The sequence below is a fragment of the Ambystoma mexicanum genome, chromosome 8, assembly GCF_040938575.1.
Source record: "Ambystoma mexicanum isolate Mex_15411 chromosome 8, UKY_AmexF1_1, whole genome shotgun sequence".
Taxonomy (NCBI): domain Eukaryota; kingdom Metazoa; phylum Chordata; class Amphibia; order Caudata; family Ambystomatidae; genus Ambystoma; species Ambystoma mexicanum.
The window spans coordinates 635,736,348-635,755,880 of NC_090929.1; the positions used below are offsets into that span (position 1 = coordinate 635,736,348).

The window sequence follows — 19,533 nt, forward strand, 5'->3', positions numbered from 1 at the left end:
TTCTGCACCAAAGTCCCCGCTATTGAAGTGAAGATAGAGAGCTCTAAGGAAGAGGCAGCTCTTCTCCCTAACCAGTCCAAGGAAATGACAATGCCTTCTGGGGCTGACACCTATGGCACCCAGGACCCTGCTCTGTGGAAGTGACAGGACCCTGCAAGTGCTCTCTAAACCCTTCGTGGCTGGGAAGCGAAAAATAAAGGAGTTCCCTTGCATGTTGTTGCATTGCTATTTTTATATCAATCTTTCTATGTTACATTATTTATCTATTTACTCTAAGTGTTGAGATTGCTTGATTTCTGCATCCACTGCCTCTCATAGGCTGTTAAGTCTTGAGTTCGATGTGTGGTCCTTTAAAGTCTGCCACATGGACATCAAGGAGCCTTTTAACCTACTAGCTAGAAAGGGTATTGTTGAACCTTAGCTGATGCCATCTCAGTACTCTCTAATCTAGGTCCTCCATGTGAACACTTACTCGAAAACGTGTGTTTTATTAGAGTCACTAGATTAATAATGTATGTATATAAATATGATATTATTTAGGTTATTTATAACGAGCTTAATATCCAGAGGTTTCTGTGTTGCTCTGTGTCGTCTTGGTCTTGGTTCCAAGGCGAGCATGTTGCTCCTGAGCTATCCTTCCAAGTTTAAATATCCTCTAGATACTGTGCTGCACCTTGCAGCCACTTCACAGTGTTTGCATTCACACACTTTCCATGCACACTAAATCCTTGGCCTTTTTGCTGAAACTATCAATGAAAAGGCAACGTTCTATAGTGTTTATAGGGATCTTGTCTAATTAAGACCACCAATGAAATATTTTGTAGCGTACGATTAGTATTTTATGAAGATGTTTACTGACCACGCTGATGTGCGGCTTATGTGGCATGAATTAAGCTACCTTAGTGTACACATATCTCCAAGGATGTAGACATTTCCATGTTAAGCCTCTTGTACTCTATTTTCATCTTATCTCGATGCATGTTGTATGTTGTGTTGTCTGAAACCATCGGTTTCACTGAAATACTTGCCGCCTTATGGGGTCTGAACATTGACCGATGTGATAGGTGGAAAAGGTTTGCCTGGCCTTACTGCATATTTTTCACATAAATCTTCTGAAGTGACGCAGCAAATAATTACAAGAAAGTGAATGGCCTGTTGCCACCCACGTGACTCATGGTCGATCAGGTCAATAGTTCAAATAGTAACACGGAAGGCAATAGTACCTAAAACTTGTACTGATCCCCTTTTTTTCATCCCCCCATTCTCTGTGATTCTCCTGCTGCATGTGTTGCTATCCTCCTGACCTCTGTGCACCTCTCTTTTTGTTTTTCAGAGTGGACAAGTCTTGCAGCTACAGTCGAAGTCCGCGGTGAGTCAGACTCCATGTATCTTTAATGGCACGGGTACCTATCGTTTATTGTTGAGTGGCATGATCATTATATCTGGTTGAGGTTCCACACAGCAGCTGAACGGAAGTCTGATTGCCCCCCAAGGCCATCCTTTCATCACTCTGTACACAGGCACGTGGACATTTAGTTAATGTTCGATTTCTCAAGAAAGCTCATTTCAGTGTGTCTTTCAGGTATGTGTTGCATCACTGGCACCGTAGTGACAAACCCACCAGTGATTACTTCAAGCTATACGTACTTTGAGAGAGAATTCGATTGTTAGTGACTTTGTGTCATTATGGGGGATGAGAAAGGAAGATATGATGGGACGTGTCCTTGCTTCCTAGACAACCTATATTTTTTTAAGATACCCACCCTTCATTGTTCCACCAGGGGAAGAACCGTCAATTTCTATTTATGGCCCATAAACAGCTCCAACATACCAATTTCAAATCAGGTTAATACTCTCGCAGTTCACTGTGATGCTGATCTCGCCATGACTAAACACATCAATGTTTTGTCTTTGTCGACAACCTACACTTCTAAACTCATCTCCCTGAGCAGACAATTTATGACTCCTAACAACTGCTTGACTCTCCCTAGACCCAAAAAAATAACAGCAAACTTGATTTTTGCAATGCTCGGTTCCTAGGCACATCCGCCAAAAACATTACCAAGCTCCACCTACTGCAAAATAAAGCCCTTCCAGCAGCCCTGGGCCTTCGGACTCTGACCATATCTCAGCTCTCAGACGCAGCCTCCACTGGCTCCCCATCAAAGCCTGTATCGAATCGAAAACACCCGCCCCCGCACACCACAGAGTTTAGCCCCACTTTACCTCATCAACTGTAGGCCACTTGTGCGACCGTTATGGTCCTCATCCAGCATTGTTCTGTTCACCCCCGTGTTCAGAAGAAAAAGAGCAGGTGGTGCAAGCTTTTGCGTCTCTGCGCCCTCACTCCCTCCAAACATTGGGAATGATTGCTCCTATCAATCATTCAGAAAACTGGTGAAAACCTGGTTGTTCAACACATATGACACTACTCTTCATACTGTGCAACTGCGTCTGCTCCTTTTCCGCATTACCTGTACAAGCGCTGTGATACCACAGGGTTTGAGTGTTACACAAATGCAATAAATAAATTAAATAACTACAAATAAAACCTTGATTCCCATGAGCATTAGCATCGACAGGGAGATGATTGTTAGTTTCCGGAGACCATGTATTCTACCGGTTCCATGTTCTTTAATCCCCAGTTTTTTTTGTGATTCCATTTTTGCAGAAAATCTATTAACGAAAAACTGATTGACCTTTTTTGTATTTACGGGGTTTCCCCTAAACCTTGTGCCCCTATTATTTACCCCCTACTTCCCAGTCCCTAACACTTATATCCCCTTACCCACCCCACTATATTTTCCGATTAATTTTTTTGTTGAAAATGTTCAGCAAAAAACTCATTGAAAAACATACTGGCGATGTAACAACATCGTACCATTCCACCTGGATAAGTGAACTTAGTTTACAGTGTCAGCACGTTGTTTTCTTCGAAGGCATTTCTTTTACGGCTGTATATACTCATCTGGAAGATGCACCACATGGTCTTAGATTACGTTGAAAGACATTTGAGTTATTGGTTCCAAAAGAGTATGGGGACAATTATTGAAAAGGAAACCTTGCATCCTAAAATACTCGCAACCACTTCATATATGTGTTTAACTCATTAGTAAAATTCACCTGATTAATTTACCGTGCAGACTAGCAAATTACTCACATTTCCTTGAAACACTGAGACATCACCCTGATTCATGGAAAAGTTAGTCAATCTGTATGTGTAAACATCTGAAGAGATTGTTCGTGTTTTAATAGTAAGATTTCCACCTGTGAATTGGTTAGTAGGAATTTCCCTGGAAGGGCAGTTCTTGTTCCATGGCAACTAAATGTTTTAATTAGGTTATTATGGTTTTGGGGAAAGGGCTATACCATGTGGTTACAGCCCGCCATCCCGAGGTTATGTTAAAAGATATTTGTACCGTGCACTATCACCACCGGAGTGGTCCCCTGGCGCTCTGGTGGATCTGAATAGGAAACGGGTTGAGGGGTGAGTGGTGAATTAGTGGGAATGAGCAGGATAAGTGCAATAGAGCAGTGATGTGCTGTTAGCAGCTTCAGTTCAGTTAACACCGTTCACACCTCTTGGGGGTGCTTTCGGTCGGTGGCTGTTGTGTGCTGTTGTGCGCAGCTATGTGTGGTTTGTTTTGTTGTTGCAATGTAGTGAGGTTTGTGCGGTTTGTTGTGCTTTAGGGTTGTGGTTGGTTAGAGTTTGAGAGGTTTATGCAAAGGGGTGAAATTGTTGGTGGGTTGGTTATTGGCCTCGCTATCTAGAAGTGACATGTGCTAAATGTCCACGTTCTTTCTAGATGTGGCATGTGAATATCTCTGCATTTCTATCTAGATCCGGCACTGGCTAATATTCACAATCCTGTCTATATATGACGTGTTGGGTGTCCTGACCCACGTTTGAGCTATCATGCTGCAACATTTGGTGCTGTGGGCTTAGAAAATCCAAGATGGCCAAAAAACCCACATGTGCACCAGAATCCAGGAGAACCACGCAGTTTGTGCGCACACCAAAATGGTTACCTAACTTGCCACCCACCAGTGTAAAGAAAGATCTTTGTTAACAAAATCCACTGTTACGGATGTCAAAAAGTTGCTGAAATCGTGGCTCATCGGACCACTTTAAAGATTCAACCCTTTTGTGGGGTTCCACATAACCATTTTACTGTAAGGAGCCCCATCAAAACAATGTTAAGCAAGGATTTACTACCATGTAAGAACCATTCCTGTTTAGAATGCATTAATCCAAGAAAGATCCCAAAATTGCATGCAGTACCCGCTTTTGACTGAGGGCGGCGCTAGCGGTCTAAACTCTGACAGGGAAACTGCATGTCAGGAGTTGCAGGAGAGGCCTTTACATCAAAGGCTGGGAGTTAATTAAAATCTTAACCACATGCTGTTCCCAGAAGACAATCTGATTTAATTAACAGGCCAAAGGCTGGGAAACCTCTCACCTCCAGAGATTCACACCAGGAGTCAGAATCTCACATGACCTCTTGATTGATAGAAGGCAGACTGGCTGGGAGCCTCCTGGTGACCACACAATAGGCTCTTGCACTTGAATAGGATATGTTGATTTTGACTGTTTCCTGTCAACAAAGGCCTGCCTGCCAGAAGACACATGTGATCACTGACCCACCCAAGTCTTGGAGGCGGACTCCAACACTCTGAGAACTGAATTGAAAGCAAAATATATATTTTACAGAAACACTGATAACTCTTTGTAATCAAATGACAGGAATGTATAACTTTGAGAGCCTTCATTTAAAAAATGTACCTTCGATTCAAGCCCAAACTCCAATTTGTGTGATGTTCTGGAGCAAAACCCTGCTATTTATGTATACTACAGACTCTCTGTTTAAGCTAGAGACATGGGAATTTACTGGAGTATGTATGGACAGGCCGTGTATATGTGTATAATTTTTAATGAAAAACTAATATTGCAAATCCAGTTAAAAAACGCGAAATGTTGCCTTTTCTGAATGCAAGCTCTTAGAAACATCAGAGTTTGAACAGAGTATACCTCATGCGATAGGTAATATGTACATGCAATGACAAACCACTATGTATTTGAGAAATGTGTATTTTGGGTCAAATATAAATTTGTGTGCAATTTGACAGGGGAGTATCCTTTCTGCAAGCCATTAAATGACATCATTCTGACACACAATCCTGCTCTCCAGTGAGAACGCAAAGAATTCTCCAACCTATCAGAACTCTTAAGGGGTTGGGCCTAGAAAGCTAGCCTCTCCACCCACTTTCAAAACACATGAAAAGAGACTGCTGGGACAGGTAGATTCATTCAAATCCATTTGCTGCAACGCGCTCTGCCGGACCACACAACATCCAGAAGATACTAGATCCAACACTTAGACTTTAAAACTCCAAAGAACTTGATTCAGAACTCAAAGCAAGGGCCTAAACCCACAAACTGAGAACTCTTCTCAGTAGGCCTCAGCATCCAGCAAACCTAACAGCGGTAGCAGCATCCAGGAGCCGTGCAGATCAGCGCTGGGTCCAGAGAAAGCTGTGCAGAAAGATCCAGAAGCAGTGCTGTACCCAGAGAAAGCAGAGCAGTATCCAGAACCAGAGGCCAGAGATCCAGAGTGACCCCGACCGCTGTAAGCAGAACCAGAGAGCTGACCCAGATCACTGTGAAGTGCCGAGACCAGAACCGGAGTCCAGTCCAAAACCTGACCAGATCTGTGGCGAGGCCTAATTCAAAAATATATTGTGAGTACCTAGCAGAACTGTGCAGAACCAATCTCTTGGTTAAAATAATATAATTCAATCTATTTTAATCTAACCAGAACTGCCTCCTAACTGTCACCTGTCATTTGCAAAGCTGTCACCTGTCATTTTCTAGCTGCAAGCTGTAACCTGTCGCTTTGAACTTTTAAAATTTCAAATCCGAAAAACTACCTTTAATTAATCGTCCGTATCTCTGGAACCGTTTGTGCTAGGAACTTGGTTTAACTTTCCTCTGAAAGCTTAGACTTGCTACTCCTTATACTTTTGCCGTAATCGTGATTCACGCATTCGCAAATTTTACCGCGATTTGCGATTTGGTTAAAAATCCAGCCACGTGTAACCATCAGCAGTCATCTCTTTCCTTGCTAAAAATTCGTTTGCCTCTTAATCACCATCTCTGAATCATTGCTAAAGTGAGCCTGAACTCATCCCTAGTATCTCTCACTCACCCTGAACCTCCTGAAGGGAATTAAAAGCATTTTCATCATATTTTCTCACTGCATTGTCACCATATTCAAAGCATTTTGCCTGTGTTTCAACACTCCTATCTGTTGTATAAGCTTGCTGGGGTGAACTGAATTACATTTGATTGCATTTCTGAGAACTGTGTGCTTTCCTTCCATTTCCTTGCATTGCATAAAGGGGGGGAGTGGATTGCCAGAGAAAAGTGATTACATTGTTTTGTTGAAATCATATCAAGTTATTTTCTGTACTGCATTTTCATTCCACCTTGCATCCATTTGAAACCATAAAAGTATTGTTGCTATCTTATCCATCCTATAATCACTCATCATTGATTATAAAGATGTGTGCTAGTGCCAGACTATCCATTATTGATTACTGCTCAGATTACGTGTGATATTCAATTATTAATTTATTATAAAGTGATATATATATATATTTATATATTGTTTAAATTCTCAAATAAACCTTTTAACTTGCAAAACAGAACTACTTCTTGGCTCAGTGGGGTCAGGGGGATTCCAAGAGAGGGTGTTATATAGGGGTAGTCATCCAGAACTCATGAACTGGACATAAAGATATATCAATAAGGGTTTCCATTCCGTATCCCAGACTAGGCATTGACTTAGCTGTAGTGCTGGATTGAATCCTCTTACAAATTGGGGGCTCGTCCGGGATGTTTGGGTTAGATCTATCACTTGTGCAGATTAATACAGTGTGCCAGCTGACCAGATACACATATCCGGTCGGATCACCACGCTGTGTTACGCTGTAAAGCACTCCTCAAAGGAACGCTCTAAGGAAAAGGTCTGTTTTGCAAAAATAAAATTCAAACTTCTGTAAGTCAGGAAGGAACTCAAATTCCAGAATGACGACCTTGGTAGATGTTAAAATAGCCAGAGAACACTTCTTACATAAGCTATTTGTGAGAGGTGAGTGGACTCATCAGGACCAAATGGTCTGGTTGCAGGCAATCGCGCAACAGGTCACTGAAACAGGGTCAGATATATGGGGAGATCAGGGTCCCCTACATGTGGCCCTGAGTGAACTATACATGGCCCCTAAGGCCAAGGATGAGCACAACAAGATTGCCAGGGTAGCGACATATTTATATTTACATATGGGAGCCTTGCAGGACAAATGTGCTGAAGGCCAAGATCTGGCGAGTAGGCAACTGCTGGCATTACAGAAGGCCCAATCTGATCTGGACTCTTCTGAGCAGAGGCTGCTCAGGAGCCAGGAGTCAGAAAATGACAGCAGACGGTACATCACTAAAATAAAGGAGGATATGGATGTGCTGCAACAGGAAAAGGCGGACCAGGATACCAGATTTCTGGCCTTGCAGAAGGAGTACCAAGAAGGTTTGGACTCCCTACTGCAGAGCCAGAAAAAGCTGGAGCAACAGTTAGACTTCAATAGGGCATGTGCTGAGCAGGTAGTCACCCTGCAAAGCCACCTAGATAGGGAGAAGGCAGAGAGCAATAAACTGATTTTGAAAGACCTGGATACCCAGGCAGAGTTTGACCAGGAGCGCCAGAAAACTGGTGCCTTCCAAAGGCAAAGGGACGACCTGGCGGCACAGATGCAGGCTCTTAGTCATGAAAGGGATACCTTAGGCCAGGAAGTCTGCCACTTAAAAAGGAAAATGGAAGAAAATCACCTGGCCCTCCAGGGACTGGGTGACCTCCAAAAAGAACACCAGAACTTGTTAGAGCACACCAGGAGGGTGGAGGATGCTCTGGCAAGAAAGGAGCAGGCCAATAGGGACACAGCTCAGGAGGTAACCCTCCTGCAGCAGAGACTGGCCCAGTACTCCAGGACCAATCAGGAGGCACAGAGAGAAAATGAGGCTCTCTGTCAGCACAATGATAGGCTCCAACAACAGGTAGCGATGCAGGAGCGACTGATAGAGTCTAGTAAGGCCTTAACTGAGGAACTGAAAGCGCAGGCTCTTGCATTGCAACAGGGAGCAGGGGCGGATAGAGACCAGGTTCGCTGGGAAAGGGAAACTCCTGAGCATAACCTCAGGAGCCCTAGTACCAGAGGCCTTTATCTCTCTCAGTCCCTGGACTCTACCACCCCCATGTCCCCTGGCACACATGAGCACTGGGCCACAGGGATGGCAGATTACTATCCAGCCAGAAGCATGGGGCTCATAGGCCAGTACCTCCCAGGAATGGATGGGCGGGCATCCGGGTATGGGCACCCAAGCACAGTGCAATTTAGTGGGGAACCCCAGGAGAATAGGCCCATTAAGGGCATCCTGAAAACTTCTGCCCCGTTAGGTCAGTGGGGGGGTACCCATCAATCCTGGCAGCAAGGAGCAATCTGAAGACTCCTCTGAACGGCGCAGGACACAGGAGACCAGGTCCCCACATTCTGCCAGCCAATCCCAGGCTCGCAGAATCCGGGAAAACCTGGAAGATCAGACAGGAACCTCTGGGAGCAGTGCCTCTGAGTTAGAGGATGAATGGACCAGGGTTACCCGAACCAAAAAGGCCAATAAGGCAAAAAGGGCCTTGCTTAAGGACCCATTGAAACAGATTAAGGCAATCAGGAGTGTCATCACGCCTTATCATAAGAACGCCAAGTACTCTGTTTGGGAACACTTGGAGCTCTATGAGCAAACGATGGAGACTTTTCATTTGAAGGACAGCCAAAGCTGTATCCAATATGTAAAGTGGACATTCTCCCCAGAGTACTCCAGTTTCTTTGCGGGGCTGGAGGACCAAAATCATTCAAGGTGGTCCACCTATAGGGCGGCCATATTAAAACATTTTTCTGTTCACAGAAATCCCCAAGAGGCTCGCAAGGCAGCCTACAATTTGCAATGTGTGGAGGATCAGGCCCCACAAGAATTCGTGCAAGAACTGAAACGTGCCTTTGTGCAGACCACCAGAAGGGTGCGCACAGACAGCAGAGAATTTGTCAATACATTTTTCCATGCCTTGCCCAAATATGACCCAGCTCGTGAGAGATTTTCACGAGAAAAGATCTTTAGACTGGGTCATTGAACAGGCTACCCAGATCTATGAGTTGCAGAAGCCCATAGAAAATAAAAATAATGCGCCCAAAAACCCCAAAACCAACAGCACCCCTGCTGCTGCCAAGGTGGCAGAGGTAAAGGTTGCCCCCGTTTTAGACTTGGAGATGGGGGGGCCTAAAAACCTACCTGCACCTAATAATCCTAAGCCCAGAAATCCCTCGGGCCAGTCACAGACAGGGAGTCGAGGAGGTAGTCCCACAAATGGGGTCCCCCGCTCCCCTGACTATGTAAGTCCCCGCTACAAGGGAAACCGACCAATCCTGGGTTATGTGTGGACTCCTCCAGCCCAAGGGGGGGGATCCAGCCAAGCACCTGACCCGGGGAACTTCCCTCCTAACTTCCCCCAGGAGGGCAGAAATCCTCCAAATCCTGGGCAGAACTTTCTCCCCAGGTATCCACCCAATTTCCAGCCCCAAAATCATCCATCCTTCTTTCCCCAATTCCCTGAGCTCAGACAACCTAATCTGGGAGAGGGGAGGCCAACGGTGGAGGGGTACCAAAATCTTCCCAACCAGGGGTACTACCAGAGAAGGGATAGCTACCCTTCCCGGGATCAGCCCAGGGGAGAAAATAGAGCCCCGTATCAGCCTGAGCGGGTTTCCCAGTTAGAGCGCCAGGTCCAAAATATGGCACGGGATCTGGGTCACATACTGAGGGCTCAACAGAACCCTCAGATGAGCGTGCCACCGTAGGATGCCCCAAACTCTGGACCTGGTACTCCAGAACAATGACGGGGGCATCACCCCGATAACACACCGGTTCCCAGGGAGGAGGCACAAGGGGAAGGGGGGTGTAAAGCCTTGGAGGAAGCTTCCTTCCCAACTTGTAAACAGCCCCTGGAAAACCAGGAACCGGAAACAAAATCTCCTACCCCTGAAAGCCTGCCTCCCAAGGAGCAGAGGGGGGTAGGAGAAACAAAGGACCCAAACAGACCCACTTTGTGGAGGAGGTACAGGTCTTCCAATTTGAGGGAGAGGGATCCTCAAAAGATCCTGGGAAAAGGATCTTCTCCTTCAGAGATGGGGGAACTCCTCCCAAGCAAAAATGGGTCCCAAGGGATGCCAATTCAGACTGGGGAGATATGGAGACTGAGCTACCGCCGCCCATCATCTCATCCCAGAACCCACAATACCGAAATCCCCTGGTTCAAACCCATCCTGGTGACTGCCTCCAAGAAGGGGGGGGCGGCCCAGAACCGCAACCAGGGGAACCCACAATGGCTCTGATCTCCAGTTGCCAACTTTTTCTTTCAGATTCCCAAGACTCTCCACAGAATTCTGCCCAAATCTCTTCTCTAGCAATGTCCAAAACCAGATAGTTAGCCCACCAGATGTCCAAAAATGTGCATTATCTGTGCCCCCTTGAGGAGAAGGAGGGAAGATACTATACACCGGGTACAAGTACGGGGGCAGGGTACAATTTTGGCACTGGTGGACACTGGATCCCAAGCTACCCTTCTGTCCAAAAGGGCCTTTGATGAACTAAATGCAGGAAGGGAGGAGAATTACCGTATTCCTCTCACCTCTCTTCCTGGACAACTGCAGAACTTTGACGGGAAGGAAATTCCCGTTGAGGGGACTGCAGACTTGGACATTCAAATTGGGCGACACAAGGTGAAACACCCGGTCATAATAGTGACTCCAGAGGGCACCCCTTGTTTACTAGGGAATGACCTCCTGAGAAGGTTGTCACCCCTAATAGATTGTGTAAACAAGGTCCTCTGGACCCAGACTAGCCGACCAATAAAATTAAAACAGAGTGTCAACCATGTTAGTTTAAACGGCACCTGCCACATGGTTAAACAAAAATCTGACCAAGTAGAATTTCACTTCCAGAACAACCAAACTCCAGACGTGACAGTAATAGCAGTAGGACAACAGACTGGTGATGGGGGGTCCTCTCTATTTCTGAAAATCAACCTTCCTTCCAGTTTAAAGTGGTACTCCACGCTGGAAGGAAACACTTTGAAATTCTTTACTAATCCACAATCAGAAACTCCCACTCCTATAGTCCAGAAAGATGTGAAATCAGCTCAGAGCCTGGCTGATATTCAGCAATTTGGAGAGCAGTTGTTCATCCCTGTTCAGTTAAATGATGGGAAGGACACTGTTCTCGCTCGTGTGTGAACAACGGTAAGAGCTTCATCAGCGAAGCCATGTTCCGCCAACTCCCAAAACATCCAGCCATTCCCACATTCAAACTGATAGACAAATGGGAAATGGACCTGGAAGCACCCAATTCCAAACATCTCCTGCCAAGCAGGTGTATGCTCAAAATCTCCATTGGCAACAAGAGCATAGTCCACAATTGTTGGGTCGTGCGAGACGTCACTGCCGCTTTTTACTTAGGCAGTGACATTCTCAATCGCTTTGCCATTAGTTTGGACCTAATAAACTTCAAAGCTTGGTCCCGATTAGCGGATAATCCCATGGGCTTTGATGATCTAGAAAAAGCATTTAGGTCAGCTCAATTGCTACCTTATGCAGTTGAAATTCAGATCAAAGAGGAAGTCACCATCCCAGAAAGGACCCGACAATTCTCCCTGGAAGTGAAAGTTAAAAGAAGACAATATTTGCAAAACCCTGATGCTTATATACATCTAAATGCTTCTCTCCAACAGCAAGGGTTGGGGGTAAACCCAACTCCATTAGTCAACATAGAACATGACACCATTCCAATAGAGGTGGATAACAGCGACTTAAAGAGTATTGCTCTAGCCGCAGGCACCATTATTGGAATGGCGGTTGATGACCGACATTTTTCCATTGATTTAGGAAATGAACTGTTAGGACCAATCCCCAAGGACTGCTTTGACAGTGACAGTGATGACAATACAACACCAGACAGGATTTTTACCCGGCATGGGGGGAACTTCCTGGTGTACACTTCTTGCCCTTATGGTAAGGAGGATGTGACTTGTGACTTCAGGAGGGATGAGGTGATTTTCCAGGTCCATGAGGGCTGCCTTTCCCACCTGAAGCCTTCAGTCCAAATCAGCACTCTGACCAGGGACTTCTCCACCCAGCTGGAGGAGGCCGCTGAAATAGTCAAACCAGAAGTCTTTCCAGGCTTCAGGCAGATGGTGGAAGAGAGAGTCAACCTAGCTGATGCCTGTGTGACTCTGGAACAAAAGCAAAAGTTGAAACAAGTTTTCTTGGATTTCCAAGATCTCTTTGCGGTAGACTCATATGACTGTGGTCGCACCGACATCCACACAACACCAATTCCCACGGACCCTGGAATGACTCCAGTGTTTGTGAAGCAATATCGCTTGCCTCTCGCATCAATGGAGTCCCTTACTGAAATAATTAAGAACCTTGAGTCCCGGGGAATAATCCGTCCAATACACAGCACCTTCAATAATCCGGTGCTGGGAATATTGAAGCCAAACGGCCAGTGGAGACTCTGCGCCGACCTCAGGGAGCTCAACAAACGGGTCCATACTTCCCGATGGCCTCTGCCCTACATTGACCAGGGGCTGGCCCAGATCCAGGGGTCACAGGTATTCACTGCAATAGACCTGACCAATGGATACTGGACTGTGCCTGTCAGTAGGGAGGACCAATACAAGCTGGCTTTTACCTTTGGGGGCCAGCAGTACACATGGACCCGGACTCCCTTCGGATACCTCAACTCCGGCAATGAATTCAACATTTTCCTACACAAGGCCATGCCCGACCTGGGTGCAAGGGGTAACCTGGCTTATGTAGATGATGTCCTCATCAAAAGTTCATCTGTGGAGGAACACATAGCGGAGATCCGTTATGTTCTGACCCAGTTGAGGGCTGCCGGAGCAAAACTTTCCTTTCAGAAAGCACAGTGGTGTAAAACCCGTGTTAATTTCTTGGGGCATGAGATTACTCCTCAGGGTCTCTGTCCCCAGGAAAAGATAGTGGAAGCACTTCAGAAACTGAAAGACCCCACAACTCTGCGGGAACTAAGGAGCCTCCTTGGACTGACTAATTACAGCAGAAAGTTCATTGAGGGCTACGCAGAGATCACCAGACCCTTGATTCATCTCCTGAAGGGGGGGGGTCAAGTGGGAATGGGGTCCAGAACAAGCCGAGGCGGTAAAACAACTCAAAAGAAGCCTCTCACAAGCGCCTTGCCTAGCTTACCCTGTCAGAAACAAGGAGTTCTTCCTGGAGACGGGGTTCTCTAATACGTTCTTGACGGCAGTATTATACCAAAAGCATGACAAGGTCAATAAAGTAATCTCCTATGCGAGCAAAACTTTATCCTCTGTGGAGGAAAAATTCAACGATTGTGAGAAGGCACTCCTGGCAACGGTGTGGGCATTGAAGAATTACCGCCCGTTTATCCAGGGGGAACACATCATAGTGGAGACTCCACACCAGCCTCTGCAATATCTCCAAAGTGATAGAATCCGGGCCGGAAATGTGAGTAATTCCCGAATTACTTCCTGGATTCTGTCAATGCAAGGCTTTCCTGTGGAGGTCAGATATGGCCAAAACAAGAAGAGTCCCATCGCGCAAGGTCTGGCGGACTTGCATGATTGTGCCAGAGAAAACTGTCTCGAGGACGAAAGTCTAAAAATCAAGGACAACATGGAGGCATACCTTAATTCCCCACACAAAGTCTTTGAAGAAGACAAGTGTGAGGGAATGCCCACTGTCTATGTGGATGGATGCTCGTACCATGTTGACAACGACGGGGAGAAAGAACTGGTGGCTGGCGTAGGGAATGCATGGGTGAAGGAGTTCCCAGAACCCTCCGCTGGATACAAAATTGGTCCCCGAAGTAGTCAGGTGGCAGAATTGATGGCTGTGCATCAGGCCATCCTCACTGCTGTCCAACATCAACTCCACGAACTGGTCATAATCACCGATTCGGATTATGTACGGAACGGGTTTGTGGAGCACCTGGTTAATTGGAAAACCAGAGGCATGTTATGTGCTAACAACAAACCCTTGAAACATGGGAAGTTGATCCAAAACATTGATGATCTGGTCACATCGAATGGGATGACCATCTACTGGAAAAAGATCAAGGGTCATTCCAAAGTAGAGGGACCAGACAAAACTGGAAATGACTTAGCTGATCAGCTGGCCAAAACCGGGGCCATCCAAGGGGATCTAATTGAGATTGAGTCCCTGTTGGGGGAAATCCAGGTCACTGCTATCACTAGGTCCCAGACAAATGCTCACAATGATCTTTCAACTGCCCAATGGAGCAAGGAGACCCCTGATGCTGATTTGATTACAGCTCAGAAGGGGGATGCAATTATCGGTAAGTTTTACCAACACCTTGAGGACCCTGAGAACTTTCCCCTGACGGATACCGATTACAGTGGGAAAGAGGACCTAAGAGTGTTGATGAAATGTCCAAAAATGTTCCGAATCCAAGACGGTTTGCTGGTTAGGAAATCCAAAGCTGGCCACGATCAGTGGGTGGTTCCTACCTCATTCCGAAGTCTGATGTTAAGTCACGCCCATGATGCGGCCACCGCCGGTCATAGGGGGTTTCACACAACACTGGAAATCTTAAGAGAGGTTGCATACTGGCCACACATGGGGCAGGACCTTGACCAATACTTGAAGGGGTGTCTTGTGTGTGCACAATTTCAGCCATCATCCCTCACGCACCGTGCACCCCTCCAAAAGAGGGGGATGACACTGCCATGGTCAGATTTGCAAATCGACTTTGTAGGCCCTGTGATTGCTCGTCTAGAGGAAACAAGTACATGTTGACCGTTACATGCTTGTTTACCAAGTGGGTGGAATGTCTCCCAAATTGCAAGGCAGAAACAGCAGCTGCCCTGATGATTAACCACATCTTTTCCCGTTTGGTCTACCTCAAAGGATTGAGTCAGACAGGGGTAGCCACTTCACCAGTGAAGTAATGACAAAGATGTGGGAGATACTGGGGGTCAAGAGAAAGCTACACATTGCTTACAGGCCAGCTTCTTCTGGGGCAGTAGAGAGATATAACCGAACCATTGTGAGCATATTAAAGAAGTTTGTGGCAGATTCTGGGCCAAGTTGGGATATCCGATTACCTCTGGTCCTAATGGCCATCAGATCTACCCCTTCATCTGCAACCAAAATGTCACCATTCGAGTTGATGACTGGACGCAAGATGGTGCTTCCACAGCATTTGCTCTACAGGACCCAAGAGCAGACACTAATAAATGCCTCCACAACTCATGAGTATGTGGAGAATTTAAGGAAACACCTTCAACATGCTTTTGCCTATGCTCAGCGGAATCTAGAAAGATCAGCTGAGAGTATGAAGACCCACTATGACCTGAAAACTTCCAGGAAGGAATATCAGGTGGGGGACCGGGTCTATTTATACAATTTCCAAAGGAACCAGGCCAAACAGCGAAAATTTTTGCCTACATGGAAGGGACCGTTTGAGATTATAGACAAGATCTCCCCTGTGGCCTACAAGATCCGCATCCCCAAAGGCGGTTTGGCAGAGGGGGAAGACAAGTGGGTCCACATCAACCAGTTGAAGTGTTGCCATCCCAGGCACACTCTGCAACAACTGGAGGAGTCCTCTGCAATCCCAGAGGGTACCGCTCCAGAGTAATTCAATTCCAACCCTAAAAGATCCTACATATAGCCTATCAAATTCTGTGTTTCTCAAGTTTATGTCTTCTTGTCTCTTAATGTAAAAAAAATGTGCATGTTCATATGTGTTGAGTTCTAAAATATATATGCCACCCCACTACATCAATGGTGGGGGAGAAATGTCCATGAATAGGTATTGCCGCTCTTCCTTTGTCGTCCTAGGAGAAAGAAAACGTGGAGACTGGCCAAGGAGGACGATCCGGAGACCGGGAGCAGAGAGGGGCCCGGGGTACCGCCCAATATTCCCATGAGGACCGGCGAGGAGAACCGATCGATCAATACCGGATGGAGGAAAAGATGCTGAACTGTGCCATTTGCAGAATTGGAAGAAGACTATGCGGACATACCAGTGCGTGGGTCATCACCTTTTGTGCACCCGACTCCCCATCGACTCAAATTCAAAGTGCAGTCGGGTGGGGGGCTTTGTTGGGTGTCCTGACCCACGTTTGAGCTATCATGCTGCAACATTTGGTGCTGTGGGCTTAGAAAATCCAAGATGGCCAAAAAGCCCACATGTGCGCCAGAATCCAGGAGAACCACGCAGTTTGTGCGCACACCAAAATGGTTACCTAACTTGCCACCCACCAGTGTAAAGAAAGATCTTTGTTAACAAAATCCACTGTTACGGATGTCAAAAAGTTGCTGAAATCGTGGCTCATCGGACCACTTTAAAGATTCAACCCTTTTGTGGGGTTCCACATAACCATTTTACTGTAAGGAGCCCCATCAAAACAATGTTAAGCAAGGATTTACTACCATGTAAGAACTACTCCTGTTTAGAATGCATTAATCCAAGAAAGATCCCAAAATTGCATGCAGTACCCGCTTTTGACTGAGGGCGGCGCTAGCGGTCTAAACTCTGACAGGGAAACTGCATGTCAGGAGTTGCAGGAGAGGCCTTTACATCAAAGGCTGGGAGTTAATTAAAATCTTAACCACATGCTTAACCACATGCTGTTGCCAGAAGACAATCTGATTTAATTAACAGGCCAAAGGCTGGGAAACCTCTCACCTCCAGAGATTCACACCAGGAGTCAGAATCTCACATGACCTCTTGATTGATAGAAGGCAGACTGGCTGGGAGCCTTCTGGAGACCACACAATAGGGTCTTGTACTTGAATAGGATATGTTGATTTTGACTGTTTCCTGTCAACAAAGGCCTGCCTGCCAGAAGACACATGTGATCACTGACCCACCCAAGTCTTGGAGGCGGACTCCAACACTCTGAGAACTGAATTGAAAGCAAAATATATATTTTACAGAAACACTGATAACTCTTTGTAATCAAATGACAGGAATGTATAACTTTGAGAGCCTTCATTTAAAAAATGTACCTTCGATTCAAGCCCAAACTCCAATTTGTGTGATGTTCTGGGGCAAAACCCTGCTATTTATGTATACTACAGACTCTGTGTTTAAGCTAGAGACATGGGAATTTACTGGAGTATGTATGGACAGGCCGTGTATATGTGTATAATTTTTAATGAAAAACTAATATTGCAAATCCAGTTAAAAAACGCGAAATGTTGCCTTTTCTGAATGCAAGCTCTTAGAAACATCAGAGTTTGAACAGAGTATACCTCATGCGATAGGTAATATGTACATGCAATGACAAACCACTATGTATTTGAGAAATGTGTATTTTGGGTCAAATATAAATTTGTGTGCAATTTGATAGGGGAGTATCCTTTCTGCAAGCCATTAAATGACATCATTCTGACACACAATCCTGCTCTCCAGTGAGAACGCAAAGAATTCTCCAACCTATCAGAACTCTGAAGGGGTTGGGCCTAGAAAGCTAGCCTCTCCACCCACTTTCAAAACACATAAAAAGAGACTGCTGGGACAGGTAGATTCATTCAAATCCATTTGCTGCAACGCGCTCTGCCGGACCACACAACATCCAGAAGATACTAGATCCAACACTTAGACTTTAAAACCCCAAAGAACTTGATTCAGAACTCAAAGCAAGGGCCTAAACCCACAAACTGAGAACTCTTCTCAGTAGGCCTCAGCATCCAGCAAACCTAACAGCGGTAGCAGCATCCAGGAGCTGTGCAGATCAGCGCTGGGTCCAGAGAAAACTGTGCAGAAAGATCCAGAAGCAGTGCTGTACCCAGAGAAAGCAGAGCAGTATCCAGAACCAGAGGCCAGAGATCCAGAGTGACCCAGACCGCTGTTAGCAGAACCAGAGAGCTGACCCAGATCACTGTGAAGTGCCGAGACCAGAACCGGAGTCCAGTCCAAAACCTGACCAGATCCGTGGCGAGGCCTAATTCAAAAATATATTGTGAGTACCTAGCAGAACTGTGCAGAACCAATCTCTTAGTTAAAATAATATCATTCAATCTATTTTAATCTAACCAGAACTGCCTCCTAACTGTCACCTGTCATTTGCAAAGCTGTCACCTGTCATTTTCTAGCTGCAAGCTGTAACCTGTCGCTTTGAACTTTTAAAATTTCAAATCCGAAAAACTACCTTTAATTAATCGTCCGTATCTCTGGAACCGTAATCGTGATTCACGCATTCGCAAATTTTACCGCGATTTGCGATTTGGTTAAAAATCCAGCCACGTGTAACCATCAGCAGTCATCTCTTTCCTTGCTAAAAATTCGTTTGCCTCTTAATCACCATCTCTGAATCATTGCTAAAGTGAGCCTGAACTCATCCCTAGTATCTCTCACTCACCCTGAACCTCCTGAAGGGAATTAAAAGCATTTTCATCATATTTTCTCACTGCATTGTCACCATATTCAAAGCATTTTGCCTGTGTTTCAACACTCCTATCTGTTGTATAAGCTTGCTGGGGTGAACTGAATTACATTTGATTGCATTTCTGAGAACTGTGTGCTTTCCTTCCATTTCCTTGCATTGCATAAAGGGGGGGAGTGGATTGCCAGAGAAAAGTGATTACATTGTTTTGTTGAAATCATATCAAGTTATTTTCTGTACTGCATTTTCATTCCACCTTGCATCCATTTGAAACCATAAAAGTATTGTTGCTATCTTATCCATCCTATAATCACTCATCATTGATTATAAAGATGTGTGCTAGTGCCAGACTATCCATTATTGATTACTGCTCAGATTACGTGTGATATTCAATTATTAATTTATTATAAAGTGATATATATATATATATATATTGTTTAAATTCTCAAATAAACCTTTTAACTTGCAAAACAGAACTACTTCTTGGCTCAGTGGGGTCAGGGGGATTCCAAGAGAGGGGTGTTATATAGGGGTAGTCATCCAGAACTCATGAACTGGACATAAAGATATATCAATAAGGGTTTCCATTCCGTATCCCAGACTAGGCATTGACTTAGCTGTAGTGCTGGATTGAATCCTCTTACAGACGCACACCAATATTCACCATTATATCCAAATGTGACACTGACCCACCTTCAAAATCCTGTCTATATGCGAAGTAAGCTAGCATTAACAATTCTATCTAAAGGTGGCATTGGTAATATTCCCAATGCAGTCTAGAGGCGATGGCTAATATTCGCTATTCTATATAGATGTGGCACTCGCCGGCATTCTTAATCCTGTCTAGATGTGACACAGGCTAATGTTCACAATTCTATCTAAGTGTGGCACTTGCTGACATTGGCAATTCTATCTGGGTCCGGCGCATGCTAATGTGGCATTTGCTAACATTCACAAT

At 45.4% G+C, this 19,533-nt stretch overlaps 1 protein-coding gene across 5 annotated transcripts in view; it reads left to right on the forward strand.

Moving 5' to 3' along the window:
* RAP1GAP (RAP1 GTPase activating protein) overlaps nucleotides 1-19,533 on the forward strand; it is a 1,905,843-nt gene that overhangs the window by 706,142 nt on the left and 1,180,168 nt on the right. For all 5 annotated transcript variants that reach the window (XM_069610366.1, XM_069610364.1, XM_069610368.1 and 2 more), the window contains exon 2: nucleotides 1,334-1,369. Coding sequence is in view for 4 of the 5 variants with exons in the window: in XM_069610364.1 (XP_069466465.1) it covers nucleotides 1,334-1,369 (36 nt within the window). In the remaining variant the exon portion in view is untranslated. The remainder of the gene's footprint in view (nucleotides 1-1,333; nucleotides 1,370-19,533) is intronic.